Source organism: Sapajus apella, unplaced genomic scaffold (genome assembly GCF_009761245.1).
Source record: "Sapajus apella isolate SASKATOON/1434 unplaced genomic scaffold, GSC_monkey_1.0 scaffold27, whole genome shotgun sequence".
In the NCBI taxonomy this organism is placed as follows: Eukaryota; Metazoa; Chordata; class Mammalia; order Primates; family Cebidae; genus Sapajus; species Sapajus apella.
In genome coordinates, this window is record NW_022436967.1 from 10,079,595 (window position 1) to 10,105,076 (window position 25,482).

Sequence of the window (25,482 nt, forward strand, 5' to 3'; positions counted from 1 at the left end):
TAACTAACCACAGAGACTGACATAAATCTGTATTTTCTCTATAAATAACCTCAATTCCAAGAAATGTGTGAAACCAGCTTTGGTGGCAGAAACACACACACACACACACACACACACACACGAAACCTGGCCACTGTCATAAGTAGATAAAGTGTCCTCCCTTGTAGCACACAGCCAAGTGGGAAGTAAAAGTGGGAACAGATGACTGAGACACTATCTGTTTGGCTTAAACTATACTTAACCCAAGCGCTCTAACCCTAAAGAGAAATGAATTGCAGCAGAATATTTATACAGGACTTTGTAAAAACGCCAAATGGCCTTCCTCTGGGTTTTCCCATTCAGGTTGACTCAGCAAACAGATGTTACAGAAACGTAAACCAGAGCCTTCACAGCTGCAGACATTTCAGAGAGGAATTCTTTTAATAAAATCAATCCATTCTGTGAAGATATGAAAAATCGTCAGCCTTCTTTGGCCTCTTCTTTAGATTAATGTTCTGGGAAAAAGAGGTCAATGGCAACAAAAAAGTCATTATATCATCTCTCTTCAAAAGGTAAACAAAGATCCCATTTGCCTACCTCTTTTAAACATTAATTACGGACAGGGATTGGCACACTCAGGAAAGGGCATAAATTCTACGCTCAGAACACCGGGGAGCATGGTCTGCTGCAGCCTGTTTCCTGCCAGTGCACACGTGCGTATGCATACTCCCACGCATATACTAACACATACACACGCCATACTCACATGCATATCCACACATACACACGCATACTCACATGCATATTCACACAAATACACATACATACTCGCAAACTCAAATGCATACTCACATGCACTCACACACACTCATACACACATACACTCACATGCATACTCACATACATGCACACTCACGCATACATTCACACACATAAATATGCATACATGCATATTCACATGCATAACCACAAAAATACACATACATACATGCAGACTCACACATACACATGCATAATCACATGCATACTCATCCACACACACACGCTCACATGCATACTCACACACAAGTATATCGGCTCTCCCCCTTTTCTCTTCCGGCTCCACTCTCCTTCCCCGATCCAACTCTTGGGCAGAGGTGTTTGTTATGTACTCAAATGCCAAAAATATCTCCACTATTTCCAAGGTCCCCAGCCAAATCCCCACCAGCTGTCTCATGACCCACCCTCCAAGTATTTCTCTTATACTTTGGATTCTTGAACACCAGTCGAAGTGATAAAGAAGAAAACAGAGCCACTGGGCTTGTCAAAAAATGAAAAAATTTTAAGACCGCCTTACTGAAAGAAGTATTTATCAGCCAAAATACAAACTGACTTTGCCAAATGAGGTCATTTCTTTAAAACCCATAGCTGACAGTATGACTACGCTCTTGGAGCTTATATCTGTGCTGAGCTGCTGGTTTTTTCTGTATTCAGAGAGAAGCCATTCCAAAACAGTGCCTCTGCTCCCAGAATTCAATGAGGAAACCAAAGAACAGCCTGGGGCCTGTGCTGGTACATCCCAAAAGATCCAAACTTAACCTGAAGGGCCCCCATCAGCCACACACAGCATTGCAGGCGTCTCTAATCCTGACTGTCTTGATGTCAATCAATAACATGAGGCCTAGAAATGAACTTCTCAGGTCGAGTTTTATACCACATGAAAAACAGTATGCCATCTATATTCCCTCCTTAATTTCCCTATCTCATGACATCCCATACTTGTCTGAACGTGGACATGCAAAAGCAGACAGGCAACATGTTTACACACAGGTGTGCAAGTGCTCTTTCATACACACACTCATGCACGCAGTGCCATAAAGAATCAGATATCCAGATTATGGTCCAATCAGATGCCAGCATACACAGGAGCACCTCATGGATGCCCCTCTACCCAGGTGCTCAAATAGTCTCTGTTTTTCCAAATGCAAATACACCAGCATGTCCCCTTGATTACTAACAGGTGTGTGCACACCGTGGACACTTGCAGTCTCAGGAGGCAGCCACAGAGGTGAGTCAGCATCTGCAGCTATACTCGGTGACTGCAGGTGGGAGGGTGGCCAACTCTAAAATGCCATGTCAAGGAACATCTCACTAAGACTCCTAGGAGGTGTCTGCCTGTGGAAAGAAGCTGTGATGCTTTGGGCAGAAAGAGGGGAGTGAGAAACAAACTGGAACCACCTCACAGCTCAGGGGAACTTCTGAATTACCCTGTGACTGTGAAAGCTTGGGTTCTGATTACACCGGATACAGTCAGCCAATTAAAGCTGTGCGCACGTACTGGGGCTCAAGTCAACCCTTAGGAACCTCATTCTGCTTCCTGGAACTAGTATAGTCCCCTTTCCAAACCCTTGGACAGGTCACAGACCCTTCCCTCATCCTATTCCCTACCATGCAGGAAAGGAAAATGAAGCCATTTTTATGAAGCTAATTACCTGAATAGAGGCCCCAAACTTCTCATTGCAGAGGCTGCACACTAGCGCCCACCGACTGCTGGGAATGTGCGACACCTTGGTGATGGGCTCCATCTTCTCCGGGCTACCAATGCTCACCTAAAGGTTGGAAAATAACAAGAAAGGGTGGCACAGGTCATCAGAGGCTGAACATGAATGTTAGAAACTAAAAGATCCATTACTTTCCTACATCCCTCCTACTAGACAGTGGCGAGGGATACTCACTCACCTAGAACAAAGCAAACCCTTACTTTAAAAGCCTTAGAACACCTCAGTGACAATCGAGCCCAGAGCCCAGTCCCTATCTGACAGACATCCCTATTTGTAAAAAAAAAAACACTGAGATAACTGAGTTTTCACTTCTCACCAAAGTGCCTCACGACAAAGACTCATGTAATCTCTAGCCCATAACAAGTTGGTCAAAACTAAAAATCCATCTTAAATATATTCAAATAGGGTATCAACAACAGGGTAAGTAAATATAACCTGTTTTTAATCTCTCGCCAAAGAAAACCATTTTCTTCAGTCCAAAAATGACTACGTTCAAGATGGGAAATTACAAAGATAAATAAGGTATCATCTCTGCATTCAGCCTGGATCACCAAATTGTATCCCGTCAATACCAAACCACAAGACCTGGTGCTACCAAGACCCCAATCATGAAACCTCAATCCAAATCATCCTCAAATAATTTTCCTTGGAAGGAAAATGTACCAAAATCACACCCAAAAAATGCTGGAATTTGAATCACAAATTATATTCTCACACTGAGCTATGCAAACTTTATTAGTCAAGATCTAAGGCTAGAAATAAATTAGATCAGACCTGAAATTAAAAAGGTTGAGGCACAATAAAGGTTTGAATAAAAATCACCAAAGCATGACCAGGAGTGATCGTTTTTTAACCACAGTGGTACCTCATGTACGCCGTGCCACACACAGGATGGACAGCTGATCCTTGGGGAATGACACACCCAGGCCACAGCTGGTTAAGTGCTGCAGGTCTGCTCCAGGGAGTGGGTGTTGCGATGGGAAGGCTCGCTGAGATGGATGGGTGAGGCAAAGTTTGAACACTACCAACTTCCAGTCCCAACTGACTACTGCTTCCCGCTAACATTTCCACAAATTTACATTCCATGACAAGATGACAGTGTGCTTAAGACTGAGTTTTTCCCAAAGGAAAAAGGTAGCAATTAAAAGGTGTCTTTTTACTCATCAACTACAATGCTGCCTATTTATGCATGGTTCTCCACCCACTCACTGAATCCCAGTTAAAGGCCAGGACCTTCTGAGCTAAGGTGCTATTAAGAACCATGCGTGGCCGGGCATGGTGGCTCACGCCTGTAATCCTAGCACTCTGGGAGCCCAAGGAGGGAGATCACGAGGTCAGGAGATCGAGACCATCCTGGCTAACACGGTGAAACCCTGTCTCTACTAAAAATACAAAAAAAAATTTGCTGGGTGTGGTGACACGCACCTGTATTCCCAACTCGTGAAACTGAGGCAGGAGAATTGCTTAAACCCAAAAGGCAGAGGTTGCCGTGAGCCAAGATCACACCACTGCACTCCAGCCTGGGCAACAGAGAGAGACTCCAAAAAAAAAAAAAGAACCATGCCTGGCCAGGCACAGTGGCTTACGCCTGTAATCCCAACACTTTGGGAAGCTAAGGAAAGAGGGCTGCTTGAGCCCAAGAGTTTGGGACCAGCCAGAAGAACAAAGTGAGATCTCTTCACTACAAAAAATAAAAAATAAGCCAGGCCTGGTAACACATGCCTATAATACCAGCTACTCAAAAGGCTGAGGTGGGAGGATCACTTGAGCCCAGGAGGTCAAGGCTGCAGTGAGCCATGATCCAGCTCCCTGCACTCCAGCCTGGGTGACAGAGTAAGACACTGTCTCAAAAAAAGTAAAAAAAAAAAAAAAAAAAAAACCCACACTTACCTCAGGGATCCACAGGGCACAGCTGACATGGACCCACTTGGTTCCACTACGGGTGGGCTTCATAGCTCCACCCTTCTTGGGACACAGCAGACATCTTGGCCGAACCCCCAGGGCACATGTCCGGCACAGCCAGCTGCCCTCTGGCACCTTGAGGATTCCATAACAGGCCTGTGATGCCACAGCACATCCCCGAGGAATAGAGAGAAAGAGAAAATATTATTTTTCCCATTGTATCTATTCATTTAAAAACACCTAGAAAGATTTTAACGGAACCACCACCAAAGTAGAGACACTCCCACAGCTTCCTGGCTATGACCCTCTCCCCTCAGGAAAAATGCCAGGCAGCCTCACAGTAGCACTTAGGAGGTGTGTGAGCTCTGCTGATACAATACATATTTATTCAGCAGAGGGTGTCCTGGAAACTACTTGAGGACAGAAAGGTTTATACTAAATTTGGTTTGCTGTGTTGCTGCAGAAACCCATCTATACGAAGTTTCTAAATACTGAGCAGTAAGTCCTGCTCAATATTTAGAAACTTCATATAGATGGGTTTAGTAGCAGTAAGTGGAGTGCAGAAACACGCCACAGGGTTCCGTGAGAGAAGCTATTCCTCTGCTTTACTGTCAAAGGTGGGATACAGAGTGTGAAGAAAAAGCACAAAGCAGTTGAGAGAATCTCCCAAAGCTGCTGAATGACATGGCAGTGGAACAGGAAAGAAGCATGCGCACTCCCCAGGCTAAGCAAACGCCACACCAACTAGATATCAGCACTCTCCCAGGTGAACACAACGGGGCAGAAAAAGGAGACCTACTCAGAGAATGTAGTCTCCTTAGCTGATAGTTAAAATGAATCCAGCCTTTTAGAAATGAAGATAAAAAATAATGTAAATTTTAAAATAAAGCCTGTTTTGTACAAGATGGCAAAATTACACAAGATGACATAAACTGCTGAAATTAAGGCTTTTAAACAATTAAAGTAATTAAGAGAGTTCGAAGACAGAGAAGGTTAATGTTAAATAAGTGAAAAATAAAAACGATGGTACAGGAGCATGTTCAGAGAGCCCTTTAAAAACCAAACTGTTGAGAACTTTATCCTTAAATGACCTGGAAGTCAGGAAGTCAAGAGTCACAGTAGCAGAGCCCTAATTTTTCAGACAGAAAAAATACAGCCGCTATGTAATCTGAATACCCACGATGCAAAAAGGAAAACCACAAAGATGAGAGTTGAGGGAAGAAAAGTCACACTTCAGATCAAAGCCCCAGAGCGCTGTGCTGGGGCCATGAATAAGCCACTGTCAACATGGACTTACTAGAAAAAAATTTTAACAGAGCTAAGTGACACTATAAAGATTTCAAAATACTAAAGGTCTGTATCAGACATTCTAGAGCCACATGTGAAGGAGAATTTTTTTTTAATGGAAAAGCAGGTCTAAGCTAATTTATAAGGTTACATAAAGTATGCCTTAAAGATATATCATGAAGGATTTTCTCAAAGGAAAAAATGAAGTAAATTAAGTTAAGGGAACGAGACAAGGTGATATGGCAGCAAGAACAGAAGGTAAAGAAGGGGGCATCCAAAAGCCTTAAAATACAATTCCACCACTTGCCCATTGTGACAGCTTGCACGACCCTGCCCGACATCACTTAACTTGTTGATAAAAGAGGGTTGACGAGTTTTCAAGCAGAACCCTTTTTTTCAAAAAGTTTTTCATCAGGAAAAAAACAGCAAGTAACAACAGGAAAAAGACTGAGAAGTCAGCCAAGTAAATACAAGAAGCACCAGCAACCAAAAAGCAACACTAGTTATCAGGGTGCTCATGTCACAGAACAAAGCCACCATAGGAATTCTCACTACCATAAGGAGACTTCCCAGACAGTGTAGATCCAGAGCAACAGACAGCGATGACATGACTGAAGCAGGAGTCGTGGGTCTCCCTGTCAAGAGGAGCCAGGACTGGGCCACAGCTGGGGAGGTCTTCACAGAGGGAAAGCCTAAGAGGTGACAAATTATGAAGCACAAGGTAATCAAGAACTTCATGGAGCAAACATGCTTCTTCTTCCCAAGAAGTCACCAAGCACCTATTCCACACAAGTCTTTCAAGTTTGCTTTAAATCTCAGCATCAATAGGTGAATTCCAAGAAAGTACTTCCAGATAACCTTTTAAATCCTAAGAATATACATGGGCACATGTCCCCACACAAATCCAAATTTCTTCATTACTGCATTAAAAACTAGTAAGAAAGAAAAGAGGCACTGAGACTGTCATAAACTTTTTAAGTTGCCTAACGCCTATACTCCTGAAATCTAAGAGTTTACCTTTCAGTGGATCTTAGCAAGCAACCACCAAAACCTACTGTCCTGCTTTTTAAGACAGAAAATCACCTTCAAGAAAAAAGGCTGCTTCACTCTCCCTTAACAGCTCAGCTTATACCCTAACGCATGCTCACAAATATGACAGGCAAATTGTGTCCACTAAAAGACATGCTGAAGTCCTAACCCCAATATCTCAAAATGTGACCTTCTTTGGAGATAGTCATTGCAGATTAATTATTTAAGATGAGCTCACTCACTCTGAATTAGGATTGGGTCCCTAATCCAATAGGACTGGTGTCCTTCTAAGAAGACCACCATGTAAAAAGACAGAGACACAGGGAGAACGCACATGATGATGAAGGCAGCTGCAAGCCAAAGAACGCCCCAGATTGCTGCAAACCACCAAAAGCTAATGAAGAGGCAAGGAATGACTCTTCTGCATGTTTCGGAGAAGCCCAGCACTGCCAATAACCTCAACTCTGGACTTCTAGCCTCCAGAATGGCAAGACAATACTTTTTGTTGTTTGAAGCACACACAGTCTATTGTAATTTGTTTGTTACACAGGGCAGCTGTAAAAAAACTAATACAATGGGCCGGGCGCGGTGGCTCAAGCCTGTAATCCCAGCACTTTGGGAGGCCAAGGCGGGCGGATCACGAGGTCAAGAGATCGAGACCATCCTGGTCAACACGGTGAAACCCCGTCTCTACTAAAAATACAAAAAATTAGCTGGGCATGGTGGTGCATGCCTGTAATCCCAGCTACTCAGGAAGCTGAGGCAGGAGAATTGCCTGAACCCAGGAGGCGGAGGTTGCGGTGAGCCGAGATCACGCCATTGCACTCCAGCCTGGGTAAAAAGAGCGAAACTCCGTCCCAAAAAAAAAAAAAGCAGCTGAAAACAAACTAATACAACACACTAACCACCTTTTTAAAGGTTTGTTTTCTCAGTGTTCTTAATACCTAAACTTAGGTGTTACAGTAGGACGTAGGGGGCTCATACATTCTTTTTAAGTAAACTTGACTTTTGTGGATAAGAATAAAACCCTATGGGAAGAAAGACAATTTCCAAAGTGGATGCATGCCATCCTTCTGGTTGCAAAAGCAGAGGATATAGTTCAATCACTATAAGAACCTATCAGGGAAAAAGAAAGTCTATGGGGCACATTTCTTTAAATCGTAGAAAAATGGACCCCATTGAGAGAAAGAATCCTAGACTCCAGGCACACACTCCCACAGCAGACAGGCTCATGCCCCAGGTTTCTTCTTTCTGGCCTCCCTACCCCACATACCTGGTGCACACAGATGTTGCATTTATCACAGAATACCATCTCATTGCCGTCCTCACCATCAGGAGACTGGCAGACATCACAGACAACATCTTCATCATATTCGATCCCCAGGCCTTCCTCAGTCTCTATGGCGTGATTCATATTGTCATAACATCGCTGCTCAAACTCCTCTAGGACCCTTTCCATGGTGTATTCATCTAGTTCAGGCATTCCTGAAGTTAAAAATGCCACAAAACCCATTTTAATAAATCCATATTAATATATATTATAATAAAATAGTATTGGTGTATGTATACTTAAAAATAATTTAAATGAATAAATAATACTATAAATAAATCCATCACTAGCCAGGCGTAGTGGCTCACACCTGAGCCTAGCTCAAGGTCAGCCTGGGCAACATAGTGGAACCCCATCTCTCCAAAAAATACAAAAATTAGCCAGCTGTGGTGGCATACACCTATAGTCCCAACCACTCAAGTGCCTGCGGTGGCTGCTTGAGCCCAGGAGTTTGGGGCTATAGTGAGCCATGACTGTGCCACTGTGATCCAGCCTGATCACAAAACCCTGTATCATATCAATCAACCAACCCATTGATTCATCCATCCCTGAGTGCCCCAAAATTTTGTATTAAATGCTTATCAGATTCTTCTAAGAAACAATCTTCAGAGGAGTCTTCCAGGAAACTGTATGTTCCTTATGGTCAGGTAATAAGGATGCAGTATAGTAAATGGAAAAGCAAAGAGTAAATCTTAAAAGAATTCAAGGATATTAAATACATATACTGTTGAATAAGTCATTTCATTACACTCTTTACACGTAAAAACTAACATGTGAATGACTTCAAAACCATGACCTCATATAATGGTTTGAGTGGTTTTTTTTTTTAATTTGCCTTTCTTGGTAGGTAAAAACAGTTCTCTGAAAACAGATTTCACTAATATTTTTAAATGGTTTATCCCTCCTCGCCCTCTGACTTCTACAAAGTTGAAAAATATAGTTAACCAAATGCAAAAAATAATGAAACACCAGATACAGTGGCTCATGCCTGTAATCCCAGCACTTTGGGAGGCTGAGGCAGGCAGATCATTAGAAGTCAGGAGTTCAAGACCAGCCTGGCCAATATGGCAAAATCCTGTCTCTACTAAAAACACAAAAATTAGCTGAGCATGGTGGCGGGTGCCAATAATCCCAGCTACTTGGCAAGCCGAGAAAGAGAAATCACTTGAACTCAGGAGGTGGAGGTTGCAGTGAGCCAAGATTGCACCACTGTACTCTAGCCTGGGCCACAGAGAGAGACTTCATCTAATAAATAAATAAATAAAACAAAAAGCAGCTAAGACAAACATCTTTCGCATGTGTTCCGTTATAAAATTACATAATTAATCCTGCCAATGTATTTAACAGTATCTTCAAATATGTATTAGTTTTTGTTTTTTTTTTTTTATTAAAGACGGAGTTTCACCATGTTGGTCGGGCTGGTCTTGAACTCCCGACCTCAGGTGATCCGCCCGCCTTGGCCTCCAAAGTGCCTGGATTACAGGCGTGAGCCACCACGCCCGGCCACCCCAATTCTTATTATTTAAACCATTCACAAATGCCAAGAGTCTTTGGGCTGAGTCCTCTGACTTAGCACAGGACACCTAGATTCCAGTCAAGTGCATTCCACTGGTCTTTATTATGTGCTTACAACAAAGCAGAAACTGTATCATCTCTGAAGCTAAAATTTAGTATTCAGTTCCAAGAGATCTCTGAGAACTCCTGAACATATGCCATAAAACCATTTTGTGGCCTGCTCATGTTTTGGCTATTAATCCCTAAAGCAGAACCAAGAAGGAAATCTGTTCTGTCTATAAAAACACCTGAGTAACCAAGTAAGTAGAAAACAACCACATGCTCAGCTCAGTCTACACTATTGCTCCCATTCAACAGACTGGTGAGCCTAATAGCAGGACAAGCATCTATTATAAGCCATACCCTATGCTAGCCTCCCTGGAAAGACCCAAAAGAAAAGGTCTTTGCCCTTCAAGGCTGTGAAATCTACCACCACCAAGGATCCTGTGATTATTTACTATGTCCTTGATTATAATACACAGCCCCTTCCACCACTTCCCCACCCTATACCTGCAGCACAAAAGCTAATTAATCCTCATAGTTTTTCACACTGACCTCAGACATGACTCCACTGTCTTATTCATCAAGATCCTCTAGGCAACCCTTAGCAATCAGGACTGGCATGTGAGATGAGACTTACACACCATCCCTGTCTCCACACCATGAGATGCAAGTACATGATGTACAGAAGCTCCAACCTCTACATACACTAAAATGAGCTTGCAGAAAAGAGGTGGAGAAGAGCTGGACATTCGGCTAACATGAGGCTTTGCTGAAGGAAAGCCAGAACAGAGATAAACAGGAAGGAAAAAGCAGTCCAGGTTTGGAGCACGATGTAAGGAAAATCGCTGAAGTTAAAACACAAGTGATGTGCTTGGAAATGGGGAGCATGCCTGGAATAGTGTTCATTTACAGAAGCAGCAAGCCATGCTAAAGAAGGAATCTGTATGGCATCACAGGAAAAAAATACTAGAGCAGGTAACTGTGGGCCATGCCCTTTTGTCACTTAACTTCCCTGGACTTCAGCTTCCTTAAGGTAAGTGAATGAGGGAGTTAGATCAGAACAGAGATGGGAATCCCTGGTGCCTAAGTCGAGGAGTCCTGCTTCCGCCCTGAATCCATCTCAACACATCTGACACAGTCAAACAGGCTGAGCTCTAAGGCAGGGCTGTGATTCTCACTGACTGACGCTGTGATGTGGCTACCTTCACCTGGCAATAAGGAGCTTTTTGCCACTCACCTACCTGCCTAAAATACATCTCCATTCATCACTGGTTAATAAAATAATGTAATACACGATCTCTCACCCATCTCCTTAAATTCTTCATTGGTCAGTTCCAGCCATGCAGCATCCATGTCATTGAGGTCATAGCGACACACGCTGTCAGCCAACGTCCGGATGTCCACATAGCCCAACTCAGGAGGCTCAGAGCATGACGACACGATGTACTTCTTGGGCCTGATGAACATGAGGGATTTCTCTTCAGACACAACCCTGGATGATAATTAAAAAAAAAACAAAAAACAAACAAAAAAAAAAAACACAAGGCAGCCAGGTTACCCTTTCAGCCACAGAGAATGAAGTGTGCCACAAGGCCACAGGTGTCACTTCCTCCTCCAACCCTCAGAGCCCCAGGTCATCACCAGGTTTAAGAACAAAAGCTGAAAACCTGAATGTCACTGCTAATAAAACCTTAACAAGAAGTTGTTAAAGCCTGCGAACAGGAAATAGATACAAATGAAAACACTGCAGAAGCCTTCGAAATCTGCTTCCCGGGACCCTGCTGTGCCTTGCCCACCACCTCTGACCACTCTGGCCTGCAGCCAACACCACTGATCCCTATGTTTCAAAAGTTAGTCATTAAATCACTTTCCATTAACCAGACCTGCCCATCCCTGCTGGAGGCCATTAGAACCAGGGCACCACACAGGCAGGGCATGCACAACAGACTCTGAAAACCAGAGGAAGATACCCACCAACCCTCACACCTCACAAAAGAAGATGGAGAGAAGGAAAAGAAAATTAGGCCTTGGGCCAGGCACGCTGGCTCAGGCCTGTAATCCCAGCACTTTGGAAGGCCAAGGCAGGCAGATCATTTGAGGTCAGGAGTTCAAGACCAGCCTGGCAAACACAGTGAAACCCCGTCTCTACTAAAAATACAAAAGTTAGCCAGGTGTGGTGGCACATGCCTGCAGTCCCAGCTATTCAAGTGGCTGAGGCAGGAGAATCACTTGAACCAGGGAGGCGGAGGTTGCAGTGAGCCGAGATTGTACCACAGCACTCCAGCCTGGGCAACAGAGTAAGACTGTCTCAAAAACAAACAAAAAGGAAATTAGGCCTCGGCGACTGCCAACAAATCTAAGAATCAGAGTCCCAGCCAAGAAAGGGGCAATCTCAATATACACCTATGATCTCAGGAACAGAAGCACAAGGTTCCTCCCCTCCTGGTACTGCCACATACCCTTCCCAACCTTTACCATCTGGAGAGGTGTTTTCAAACTCACCCCACTCAAAAATAAGAGAGCACGCACAAGATGAGAAAATCATTCCCAACTTGGGACCAAAAAAGGCTGTCTTCCTAATCACAGGCCGAAGGCTCCATAAAGTCCCTCCACATCTGTGTTTCCATAGTTTAAATTACTGTCAACAGGCTGCCCAGAGTCTGTCAGAGTACCTTCATCACTCTTAGAATTACAGGAGTGATTTTATCTACATGACACTGAGATGAACAAACTGATGGGATTTATTTCTCCTACTCAACCAAGAGCAGGGATCCAACTGAAAACCTCCACAAGCTTTATTAATGCTCACTTCTGTCCTGGGGTCCCCACCGAAAGTGAAGCATTCAGCAAGTACTCCTGGACTGGGGCTGCCAGTGCTGAATCAAGTGGTGCTGCATCTCAGAGACAGACTCTGAGGCAGATACATGGTCTGCCCCACCCCCAGCAAGGCTCAGTCACCAATCTATTCCACAGGCCCAGGCTCTCATCTGTGGGGGTCATCCTGGCACTCCTGATTGGTCACTAAGCCTGAGTAAGACAGGGGCATTTGTCACCATTGGATAGACTCCCCAGAGAACCCAAAATGACAACTCAAATTCGATCATTTTAAGTGCCCAAAAAGAGAGACACAAAGTGGGTGAAAACCAGGAAGCACATCCAGTCAAGACCTGGCGTGAAGACACTATTTCGCAAAGCAGCAGCCCACTGATGATGGTGGAGAAGCCAGGTCCCAGCTGAGCACAGGGCACTCAATCCTCCCTTCTAAAAGGACTCTGCAGGTGGCATGGAGCCGGCAGCGAGGAAATGAGTAAACCATCTGCAACCTGGCTGTGAGGAGTCGGCGAGGACTTGACCCTGAGGGATCTTTAAAGATAAGTCAGTAAATCCAGAGAACACACCCTGAGAACAATGTGAACAGTCTAAATAAATCCCTCCAAAACTCCCCTCTCCACAAACCCTAACTGGCAGGTCTCCTCACACCTGTCCTCCTCCAAAGGTGGAGGCAACCCCAGTAGGTGGAGTAGCTGCTATGCCAGTTCCCAAGAAAGACAGACACTTCACTCCAGGAGAGCTGCTTTCCAGTGAACACAGAAGACAGGAAAAGAGGGTCCAGATGTGTGAACACCCAAATGTTCCTCCCCCAGTCCATCACTTCCCAGGATGTCTTGGAATTTGCCTTCCTCTCATAAGACAGCAGCACCTCCCCGCCTCCCCACAAGTTTCGAGGCTCATGGCGCTCAAAACCACTACCCTGTATGCCTGAAGTGTGTTGCTTCTGCATTTCCATTTCCACTTGAGGCCTCACGATATTTTATTGCTAAATGATCAGAAACTGTCTCTCAGTTGTCTCAGAAATTGTCTCGTCTCAGATGGCTACTGTCAGGGAAGAAGGGCAATGGTGGGTGAAGAGGCTTCTGTCCTCAGGGCATCTCTACCTGGCCACAGGCTGAGGGATGGTCCCTGGGCTCACAGGCACCTGGACCCCTTTCTCCCATTCCTGTCTCCAAGGATCTGCCAACACATAGTACTCATCTGGGTTCAGCTGGTAGGAGTCATGCAACTTCATGGCAGTGATCAGGTCTGTCCTAAACACCTGGAAAAGAAGAGAAAGGGACACTGACATTTGATATTTGCATTCTTATTCAGAGTGCTGGCAGCTGCAATGTAACCATGGAGCTGCCATGTAACAAGGTCACTATATCAACATAGAACAAACCTGGCCTATTACAGAAGACCTTTGCCTGACACACCTTTTACCTCACTCAGGCATGGGGTGGCAGTGCCAATGGAACTCTGCCTTCTCACTCCCTCAATCCACATAGTGTCCACAACAACGTCAAAAAACAACAAAAAAACTTGTTGTCTGCCTACATGACACTGAGATGAACAAACTGATGGGATTTTTTTTTTTTTTTTTAACAAAAAGGCTACCAAAAACATGCACCTGGAAATCTCTGAAGGGAGATATTGCACCCAAGGGTGCTCTAGAAATGTAACTCCATTAACCATGTAACAACTTCAAGCCAAAATCCAGAACCGCCAGGGACTCATCTCCTTTCTTTTATTTTTTTGAAACAGGGTCTTCTTGCTGTGTCGCCCAGGCTGGAGTTCAGTGACATGATCTCAGCTCACTGCAACCTCCACCTCCCGGGTTCAAGCTATCCTCCTGCCACCCAGCCCCCAAGTAGCTGGGATTACAGGCACATGCCACCACACCTGGCTATTTTTGTGTTTTTAGTAGAAACAGGGTTCCCGCATGTTGGCCAGACTGGTCTCAAACTCCTGACCACAAATGATCCACTGGCCTTTGCCTCCTAAAGTGCTAGGGTTACAGGTGTGAGCCACTGTGCCCAGGCAAGGATACGTCTTCTATAATCAGACTGCCCCCCACCCAAGCCCTGACTCCAAGGCACCAGGATTTATGGTATGTTAGCTGGTAAGGTCAAGGTCCAGATTGGCCTAGAAAAATCTGGAAGACAAGCAACCACAGGCCACTGGATTGATGGGCCTGCAAAGAACATTTGTTTGTACACCTTCACCTGAGATAACTTCTACCTCAGAAGATTTGTGGGAAAAGGAAATAGAGAAAGTAACTACCCTCTCCCAACTCTGCCATAAACAAGCAGACACAACAGTGTCCCTCTACCAAGAGAGGTACTCAATTACTTATCACAGGCCAAATGAAGGAAACCATAGGAAAGGCAGCCCTCCCAGTGCGTGTGCCACTGCAGACTCCTGGGCTTATGGCATTAATCTTAGGTCAGTGAGGGCTGCCCCTGGGGCAGAGAACAACACCGTCTCCCAGGCAAGGCTGCACAGCTGGCTCCCTCTCAAGCCTTGGCCTTGGCCTACTCGTGTCTAAGGCTGCATAAGAAAGCTCTGACCTTGGCATCAGGACCAGCCCAAAGTTGTATTTGGCATCGAGCAAGCTTGCATCTGTAAGCTGCCCTGTCTGTTTACACAAGTCACAATGCTGAACTCTCTTTTCTCAGGACAGGGAGTTCTTTCTTGTGCTGCTAAGCAGAGTTCACAACATATGCCTGCTAATAGGTCCATATTTGTTTTTCCTGGTGGCTTTTCAGGCTGGTGATCACTTTAATAAACTTCACCATAATAAAGTCTGAGGCAGTGTCTGAATAAAAAGGCCATTTCTCCTGACTGCCATTTTCAATACGGACTATTCCCCAGTATGCCACTCGTCATTTCTAAAGACCTATTAACAAGCAAGAACTAGGCCATGCACCTCCCACAAAAATCAAACGTAATAACAGGAGCCTTCCTTTCAAGCACTGAGCTGCTGAAGCAGGTGCCCAGCCCAGTGGATACCAACTCCCTGGCCCCCAAGAGAAAAGTACTTTAAAACCTAAAAGATGTCCCATACTTTCAAGAAGCCAATGAAGTAAAAACACATTCCAGCTAAGTGGTATAAATAAAAAACAAAGGAGTTTGTCAAAAAAGAAAGAAGATCTAACTCAAGCAATGAAATGAGAAAAGGCAGCCTGGGCCGGGTGTAGTGGCTCACCCCTGTAATCCAAGCACTTCGGAGGCCACAGCGGGTGGATTACCTGAGGTCAGGAGTTCAAGACCAGCCTGACCACCACGGTGAAACCCCGTCTTAAAAAAAAAAAAAAAAAGAAAAAGAAAAAGAAAAGAAAAGGTAGCCTGCTATTCCTGTGCTCAAAGACTCAGTCAAGAATTGAAACAAAGGCCCTCAAACGGACGTCAACTCCTGAGTTTCTGTAGAGTATGTTAGTGCCCTACATATAGTTTGGACTCAGGGTTGAGAAAAACCTCTGGACCAAAACGCAGGGCTGGGCCTCCCTCTTCACTGCTTGGTATCAGTGCTGGAAGCAGGTTTCAACCTACACCACTAGGCGTCGGGCCTTGTCACACCAGGTCTCAGCTCCTCAGTCCCCTATGTATTCCTGTGCTGAAATAATAGGAGTTTGATGTGAACATCAGAAAGGTATTTTGGGGACCAGGCACGGTGGCTCACGCCTGTAATACCAGCACTTTGGGAGGCCGAGGCGGGTGGACCACCTGAGGTCAGAAGTTCAAGACCAGCCTGACCATGGTCAAAGCCCGTCTCTTCTAAAAATACAAAAATTAGCCGGAGGTGTTGCCATGCCCCTGTAATCCCAGCCACTCAAGAGGCTGAGGCAGGACAATCACTTGAACCTGGAAGGCAGAGGTTGCAGTGAGCCGAGGTTGCGCCACTACACTCCAGCCTAGGTGACAGAAAGAGACTTTGTCTCAAAAGAAAAAAAAAAAGAAGTTATGTTGGGGGCTATGGACAAAGCACAAGGAATTAAGAAATAAAGAGCAGGGCCAGGCACAGTGGCTCACGCCTATAATCCCAGCACTTTGGGAAGCCGAGGCAGGTGGATCATGAGGTCAGGAGTTTGAGACCAGTCTGGCCAATATGGTGAAACCCCATCTCTACTAAAAATACAAAAAATTAGATGGGCATGGTGGCATAGTCCCAGCTTCTTGGGAGGCGAAGGCAGGAGAATCGCTTGAACCCAGGAGACAGAGGGTACAGTGAGCCGAGATCAGACCACTGTACTCCAGCCTGGGTGACAGAGCAAGACTCCGTCTCGAAAAAAAAAAGAAAAAAAGAAAGCAGCAGAGACACTCCTGGGCAAAGAAAAGGAAGAGAGCACTATAGGTTCAAAGGGAAAAAAGGCCTGAAATAAAGCAAAGGGAGGAAGTGGCTACCTTTCCAAGAACATTTGATCATGCTGAAGTACCTCCTGGGTACTTTCCACAATTCTAAAGGATGTAAACTATTTCCTCATGGAAGAAGCTATTCCACAACCAAGTAACTCCTCCACTCCACGACACAGCAGCCTCCTGACATTCCCTATTAGAGCCAGGGAAGTTCCTCCGAGGAATATCTGCCTCTGCATTGCCATTACATGATGAGGCTGTCTTTGAAGTCATCCATAAGAAGCAGCACAAAGCAAAGCATTCAACCAAAGAAAGTCTTCCTATAACCTTCTCACTTGAAAACTATGATAAAGTAAAATGCTTTTTCTTCAATGATTTAAAACCTAGCAAAGGTTATTTTAGAATAAACAGACCTCAGGCCTCATAAGGGCCCCTAAACAAAGACCAGCAGAGAGAAATTGCACCAAAAAGGAATTTTAGATAGATAACAAAAGTTAGGGAGACGAGGAAACAAAAGATGAGAAACAAATTAAGAAAGGGGGGGAAGCCTTCAGCATAATCCCCAAAACAAAACTTCCAGAGTTACATTGGGTTGTTGCCAAATAAGCCACAATTCATGGCTAAAACTAACTTGAGGCTGGCAGTGACTTGGCAGCAGCTGAACCCACTGATCTCCTGGCCAGAGGAAAAGTTGTTGGGAGCCAGCGAAGATGCAACAGGAGAGGAAAAAAATAATATAGTTAATAATAATAACTAACATTACTGAGCACTTTTTATGTGCCAGCAACTATTCACATGCTTTTCATGTATTAGCCTACGTGTATTAACCCACTTAATCCTCACAAGAATCCTATGAGTTCTCCCCATCTTACAGATTTGGAAACTGGAGCACAAGGATTTGAATAATTTGCCCATGACTGCACAAATAGACACCACTCAACCAGGTATATGGGGCAGCATGTACTCATGCATGGTCAGGCAAGCATTCAAGAAGTACCTCCGAAGGCTTTCGATCTTCATGTCTGGAGCAGGAACTTCTCCTGTGCTGGGATCGGGAATTCTGGGACCAAGTAGTTGACAGGCCTAAAGAAACAAATATCCAAATAAGAACCATTAGACACTGAACAGGTCACTGAGTGTTCTCCGGGGTTTTCTTACCCAAACTCATCCAGGCTCACCTCAGTGCTGTACCATGAGACCACCTGTGATGCCTTCTTGGCTCTCACAGAACTCCTCCACTTCCATCACTGATTTAACGCTCATTTCTCATGAGCAGGCCTAATGTGCTCATCCTGTGCAGGGAGGCTGCATCAAGTACTGCATCCAACAGGAGAGAGGACTTTAACAACAATGCAGGTGTGAGTCCTCACCCATAAGCCTGCACTGAAGAGGTTCAAAGTCTCATGCTGGTAAATACAAATTGAAAAACATCAGGTCAGGTATAGTGGCTCCCCCTGTAATCCCAGCACTTTGGGAGGACAAGCCAGGCAGATCACCTGAGGTCAGGAGTTCAAGACCAGCTGGCCAACTTGGTGAAACACCACCTCTACTAAAAATACAAAAATTAGCTTCATGCCAGGTGCCACCAGTGGCTCACACCCATAATCCCAGCACTTAGGGAGGCCAAGAAGGGTGGATCACTTGAGGTTGGGAGTTCAAGACCAGCCTGATCAACATGGAGAAAACCTGTCACTACTAAAAATGCTCTACTAAATACCCTACTAAAAATTAGCCAGGTATGGTGGTGCGTGCCTGTAATCCCAGCTACTCAGGAGGCCAAGGCAGGAGAACTGCTTGAACCCAGGAGCCAGAGGTTGCATTGAGCCAAGATTACACCATCGCACTCCAGCCTGGGCGACAAGAATGAAACTCTGTCTCAAAAAAAAAAAAAAAAAAATCCGCTTCGTGTGGTGGCAGGCACCTGTAATCGCAGCTACTCTGGAAGCCGAGTCAGGAGAACTGCTTGAACCTAGGAGGCAAAGGCTGCAGTGAGCCAAGATACGTCACTGCACTCCAGCCTGGGAGACAGAGCAAGACTCTGCCTCAAAAAAAGAAAAAGAAAAAGAAAAACGTCTGAGTTTTCAATAAACTTTAACACTTTTTTAAAAAAAAAGGTTTGAATCCACAAGGCATAAAAACTTTGCATTCCCTAGACAGAGAACCTCAGGCCTATGATATAGTAAGTAGGTAGAACAGTGCCGTAAGTGGGGAGGACGGTGGGTAAACAAACTTAGCGAAGACTAAGGGGCCAATGGCCAAATAACCTTTAAAATTGTCTGCTTCACTTTCCCATGAAAATGCCAGTTGGCTCTGTTCTGACTTTCTTCCAAAGGAGCTCTACTCCTATCAACTGGCCTCCCCCAAAACACAGTACATGGCTGCTGCCTAACAGGGTCTCCTGACTGCCGCCAAGTCTGAGCTCTTTTCTGCTGACACCTCTCCAGCACCAATAACTCCACCCTGCCTGAAATAATACTCTCTCAGTCTCAGTGGCAATTCTTTTTCACTCTGTGGGTTCCTCCTCTCCATGTATCCCAACAACATGGGTTTTTCCTGAACTCTTTCCTCTTTCCTTGCTCCAAATGTTCTCCCCAGGGAGCACTCAACCATGTCCACAGTCTTACCTAGCACATCCAGAGGAACCTGCCAGACCTGCATTCCCAGACTAACCTCCCTCCCAAGCTCCAGATACAGTTTCACCTCCACATTAGACATCAACCCTAAGGTATACCTTAGATCTGTCAACTCAGCATTACAAAAACCAAACCTGCCCTGCCTCTTACATCCCTACTTTGATGACTATTACCATCATTTCTACTTGACATCAGAAATCTAAGAGTCTTCCTAGACTCTTCTCATTCAGGGCACAATCAATGGCTGGGTCAATTCAACCTCCCGATAATTCTAGCACCTCTACTCCATCTCTGCCTCTGCCTCCTGTTAATTTGTTACGAAGACAACTTAAGTGCAAAACCTTCCGTTTGTGGGTGCCATACTGCTGCCAGAGATCTGAAAGAGCCCTAACAGCCACATGTAGTATCTATCCAACTTCATTCACCTCTATCTCCTATTTTTAATAATCACCCCATTCCTGAACACATACTGTTCCATTTTCCAGAAATTAACAAAATCCAGAAAAAATAAAAGCCAAAAGCTTAAGGCTGACTGCCATTCTGCCAGTGAAATCATTGTCCCTCAAACAGGAAGCTCTTATCTCTACAGAATCCAGAGACAGGGACAGAGAATCAAAGCAGCCTTAAGACCTTGGGGACCTTAAGAAATAGATTCTGCACATAAGCCTATCATCAGATTTGCAATGACCAAGACTAAAGGGGATTGCCATGCTTCCCTGACAGAGATGACAGAGAGGTCGGCACTACCCTTGAGCACCAGTTCTGAGGCTCATTACTAGGTCAGCTGACTGCTGTTCCGCCAGCAGAATCAGCAGAACTGGAGCTCCTGCTGTTGGCCCCTTGGCATTTCAGTAATGTTTTAGAAAATTATTTTTTCAAAAAATACTAAGTGTGCCTCTTTAGACTCTAAATGAACAAGAATATTTCACTCCCACATTGAAAGAAATATTCTGGGCACACTGGGGTGAACCCAACCTGCAGAAGTTCTAAATCTGGTTATTATTAGAAAAAGGGAAGACAGACACCAAGTTAGGAACCTGGAGATTAAGATGGCTGGGTGGCTCCTAGGGTCTATCAAGAGGCCTCTCTTTCTCCCTCTGGTCCTGGAGGCCATCCTCCAGCTGGTCCCACAGCCTGAAAGAAGAGACGAGGAAAAGCACACGCAGTGTCTGGATGGAATTCCCAGAAAGTTTAGGGAAGGGAAGAGAAGCAGAACAAAAAGGGATGATCCTCCTCTGCTTTGAATTACTATGGAAAAGGTTACAAATGATAAGGAACAAAGCCAGAAATTTAGAGAATCACTCCATTGCTATACTTTAAAAATTAACATGAAGTGGGGAGAAGAGGGTCTTCAGAGTCAAATACTTTCAGAGTTAAATAAGAAACAACAAACTTGTTCATTCTTAGGTTTTCTGACCCTCTTGTCTCTTCTTGAGGATCTGTCAGGATCCCTCCCAAGTAGTTTCCAAGGTTCCCAGGAAGCTTGCAGCTTTGCTGGCATAGAACACAACCCAAATAATGACACTCATTTGAAAGCTTTTCCTAGCACTGCTTTTATAAATCCTGAATACTGGGCCGGGCACAGTGGCTCACACCTGTAATCCCAGAACTTTGGGAGGCCAAGGAAAGCGGATCATGAGGTCAAGAGATCGAGACCATCCTGGCCAACATGGTGAAACCCCATCTCTACTAAAATACAAAAATTAGCTGGGCATGATGGTGCGCGCCTGTACTCCCAGATACTTGGGAGGCTGAGGCAAGAGAATTGCTTGAACCTGGGAGGCAGAGGTTGCAGTGAGCCAAGATCGCACCACTACACACCAGCCTGGCACCTGGTGACAGAGTGAGACTCTGTCTCAAACAACAAAAATAGAAAAAAATTTAAAAATCCTGAAAATTGCTGTCTAGGACACATTTGCTTTTAAAAACAGATACACAAAGATGCTACATATTTGGTATCCAACAGTAATAACCAAAAGAAACTCTAGTCCACCCAAAAGTACTGTTCCCTTTCCTCTTAATTTACCTAGTGTTGATAGATGATACAATACAGAAGGAGGAAAAGCAAAATTAATCCTATTAAACTCACTTTGCAGAAAGGGAAAGACTGGTAAAGAAACTAAATTTAAATTATCACTGGCATAAGGAATGTTCTTAGCAGCTTATTTATAAGAGCCGAATATCAGAAACAACCTAAACATCCACTAACAGACTGTGAATAAGCTCTGGTATATCCATAGGATGGGACACTACCCAGCAATAAAAAGGAATGAGCTACTGATACACATATCAGAATGCAATGCTGAAGTAATCATCCTGAGTGAAAGAAGACAGACACCCCTCAAAAAAAAAAGGGTGCATACTGTATTATTCCATTTTACATACAATTCTGAAAATGCAAACTAATCTATAGTGACAAAAACTAGATCAGTGGAAGACTACAGAAAAGTGGGAAGGAGTATCTTGATTTCAGTGATTTCATGGGTGTAAACACGTCAAAACATATCAAAGTACACAATTTAAATACATGAGGCTCAGAGGCTTTGGGAGGCCAAGGCAGAAGCATGTCAATTACTTCTCAATAAAGCTATTAAACATTTATCACTGAGATATCATCCACTAACAGTAAGGGGGGAAAATATTCTATTTTACTTTACACAAGTGGTCTGTATAAAAACCTTGACTTTGCTGCTGAACCAAGTGAGAATCTGGGTGTGGGCTGTGAACCCGAGGGAACTGCTCTGCCTTCCAAAGTCCAGAAGCAGGTATTTGTTGTTGGTGGTCTATTCCTTCTCATTTTCTTATTATATCAAAAAGTTAATCTATAAAGAGCCATTGGTGTAAGACGCACAATTTATAACACACAGCATAGCTAAGTCAGTCAGTGCTGTGCACACAGCAGATTCTCAATATTTCTTTGAAAAGTGGATAATTTCTTTTAAGTGTCATTGTTGAGGACCCTCAGTCATGCTCTAACCATACTCCTGTTTCACCTAACAGAAAATATGCTGTTGAGCTCAAGGAAAATAAAGCAATAATACATTTACAGATAGATTTGTGGAGCCAGTGCTTCCTGCTTAGAATGCACCTGCAGCTACAGAAACATTCATGGAAAGCCACAGGCTAGAGGCTCAAAGGAGTGTCTTGACATTGCTACACCAACACCTCTTTCTACAGCCAGGCTCTCCCCAGACACTTCCCAGGTGGTCAGGAAGCTACCAGAATATTATTAAAACCAAAATAATGAATACTCCCTTTTAATTAAAACAAAAATTATAAACAATTTTTGGATAATATTGGGGGTAGGACAGTGGGGTCAAAACAGAAATTAGAGTATTTTAAATACCAAAAAAAACAGAAGTCAGTGGTTTATGCTACAGCAAAACATCACGCACTTGCTAAAAACTGTGTGCTTGCTACTGTTAAAAACTTCATGGTAAGATTCTGCTGAGTTGGTTTGCATTTTGTTTGTTTCCAGAGTGCTGATAATGACAAACTAAGTATATGACAAGTAAAATTGTTTTACTTTCTTTTCCCTTTCAGGAAAGGAGTTGGGAACTCTAAAAATCTGCTAATAAGGTCTAAAATTATTTTACCGCCACTCAAAAGGTAAAATTATTAGCTAAGTTCACTTTACTGACAAATTTAAATGACTTTAAATTCTTGACATATACACTGTTCAGTTAAGAACAAATCTATATTACATTACCTCATGTTAAACACGGGAAAGACTGAGTGGGGAAAAATATTCTGTCTTGTTTTTAATAACCCCAACTTCCATTAAAACAGAATCCTTTGGGTTAATATAAAGTTACAAAAGGCTCACAGATCGTAGTACTGTATGAGCATGGACTCTGCCCGGGCATAACGTTCTTTCTGGTCCTATTATACAGACACTGCCAACACTCACTCCCCATTTGAAATATTAAAAATAGCCATGCTGTCTTGCCCTAGATCTAAAATAAGAAAAACCTCAAGAGTAAATCTAACACATACTGCACACCTCTTCCACATTTGGTAGCTGATGTGCGATAAGCTTCTCATGTTGTGCCATGCACGAAAGGTTCAAAAATTAGAATGAATGGCAGTATTCGTGTTTGCTGCACAACAAAATGCAAACTACAAAAGAACCTTGCCACTGATCAAACGGCGGTCCTCCTGTCTTAGTCGCTGTTCTGGTCACTAAATAGTATGCTGGTATCTGTCTTTAGGGGTGTTAAACCAGCTTAACAAAATAAGATGCTTAAAACTGGCAAGTATCGAGTCCAGCAGTCTGGTGTCACAGCAAGGGCGCACAGACCTGACAAACAACACACCTATGAGTTATTTAAAAGCCAAGCTAGCCTTGTATTAGAGTAAAGCAATGCTGTGTTAATTATCATCTTAAATTAAGCAAATTTAATTTAGTTACTGATTATTTGCTTTAGCTGCATAATAGAAGATAAGCATCTGATGTAACTGCCGTTTAGATCAGGGGCTGACCCTGTACCATAGTTTTTTACCCCAGCATAGCCCAGCTTTACAGCGCAACTCACTTCCACTTCCAAACAAAAGCACTGTACATACGTTCAAAGAACTGGCCTAGAAATGTTTCAACATACTTAAATACACTTAGGCCTTCAACCAACTGACACACAAACATTTCCATTTCTGCTGAGGTCCAAGTCCAAGGCAGTGGGAAAATTACTAATTTTAAATGTCAGTTTGCGTCCCTTCTGCCCATTCCTTATCACAGGTGCTGGGGCAGAGCCTGGCTCTGATAGGTGGGGAGACAAAGCATTTCTACCCTAGCTCAGGTGTAGAAACAGGAGACCAGGGAGGACCCACATGGAGCCTGGCTCCAGACCTTCTTCCCACAGAAAGCCAACAAATCTCTGAAATTTAAGGAAGTCAGACAAGAACAAGAAGCCCTGCTCTACAACTTTATGAAAATCTTAACATGTCAGCACACTTCTATCATTATTTTTGAAGGAAGGAATGGGACCAATCTCCCTTTGGACCTTTGAGTGGCACCAATTTAAAAACAACCAAAACCAACAAAAACACCATTTGCTACATATATATATAAAGATGCTGGTCATACTCAGGAGGCTGAGGCAGGAAAATCACTTGAACCTGGGAGGCGGAGGTTGTAGTGAGCAGAGATCAGGCCACTGCACTCCAGCCTGGGCAACAGAGTGAGACTCCCTCTCAAAACAAAGGACTGGGTGCAGTGGCTCTCACCTGTAATCCCAACTCTTCGGGAGGCCAAAGCAGGCAGATTGCCTGAGGTTGGGAGTTCGAGACCTAAAATACAAAAAATTAGCCGGGCGTGGTGGTGCATGCCTGTAATCCCAGCTATTCAGAAGGCTGAGGCAGGAGAATCGCTTGAACCTGGGAGGCAGAGGTTGCGGTGAGCCAAGATTGCACCATTGAACCCCAGCTGGGCAACAAGAGCAAAACTCTGTCTCAAAAATAAAAGTGCTGGGCCGGGCGCGGTGGCTCAAGCCTGTAATCCCAGCACTTTGGGAGGCCGAGGCGGGCGGATCACAAGGTCAAGAGATCAAGACCATCCTGGTCAACATGGTGAAACCCCGTCTCTACTAAAAATACAAAAAATTAGCTGGGCATGGTGGCGCGTGCCTGTAATCCCAGCTACTCAGGAGGCTGGGCAGGAGAATTGCCTGAACCCAGGAGGCGGAGGTTGCGGTGAGCCGAGATCGCGCCATTGCACTCCAGCCTGGGTAACAAGAGCGAAACTCCGTCGTAAAAAAAAAAAAAGAAAAAATAAATAAATAAATAAAAATGCTGATCAGAGCTACTATTGGCCTTAGATAACCAAAAATAAATAATTCCTGCTAAAAACAAGGATACTTGATGTTTTAATTTAGCCTCTGCAGGTTTATTAAAGATGAAATGAAATGTCCGTTAGGTTGCAGAAATACAGCTGACTCTTGAACAACACAGGGTTTAAATGCCCGGTTCACTTACATGACAATTTTGTCTCTGCCACCCCTAAGACAGCAAGACCAACACCTTCCTTTCCTCCTCCTCCTCTTCCACTTACTCAACATGA

The 25,482-nt window shown here is 44.1% G+C and overlaps 1 protein-coding gene across 9 annotated transcripts in view; it reads right to left on the reverse strand.

Annotated features, from left to right (window-relative positions):
- The window catches only part of JADE1 (jade family PHD finger 1), a 67,290-nt gene that overhangs the window by 14,933 nt on the left and 26,875 nt on the right, over positions 1-25,482 (reverse strand). For 7 of the 9 annotated variants that reach the window (XM_032292293.1, XM_032292292.1, XM_032292296.1 and 4 more), the window contains exons 3-8: positions 17,792-17,877; positions 13,560-13,717; positions 10,929-11,116; positions 8,011-8,222; positions 4,410-4,577; positions 2,451-2,567 (exon numbers count right to left, since the gene is read on the reverse strand). In XM_032292293.1, coding sequence (XP_032148184.1) covers positions 2,451-2,567; positions 4,410-4,577; positions 8,011-8,222; positions 10,929-11,116; positions 13,560-13,717; positions 17,792-17,877 — 929 coding nt within the window. Of the gene's footprint in view, positions 1-2,450; positions 2,568-4,409; positions 4,578-8,010; positions 8,223-10,928; positions 11,128-11,164; positions 11,672-13,559; positions 13,718-17,791; positions 17,878-20,464; positions 21,056-25,482 lie in introns of those variants that run through there. The other 2 variants (XM_032292298.1, XM_032292299.1) reach the window with 2 other exon arrangements.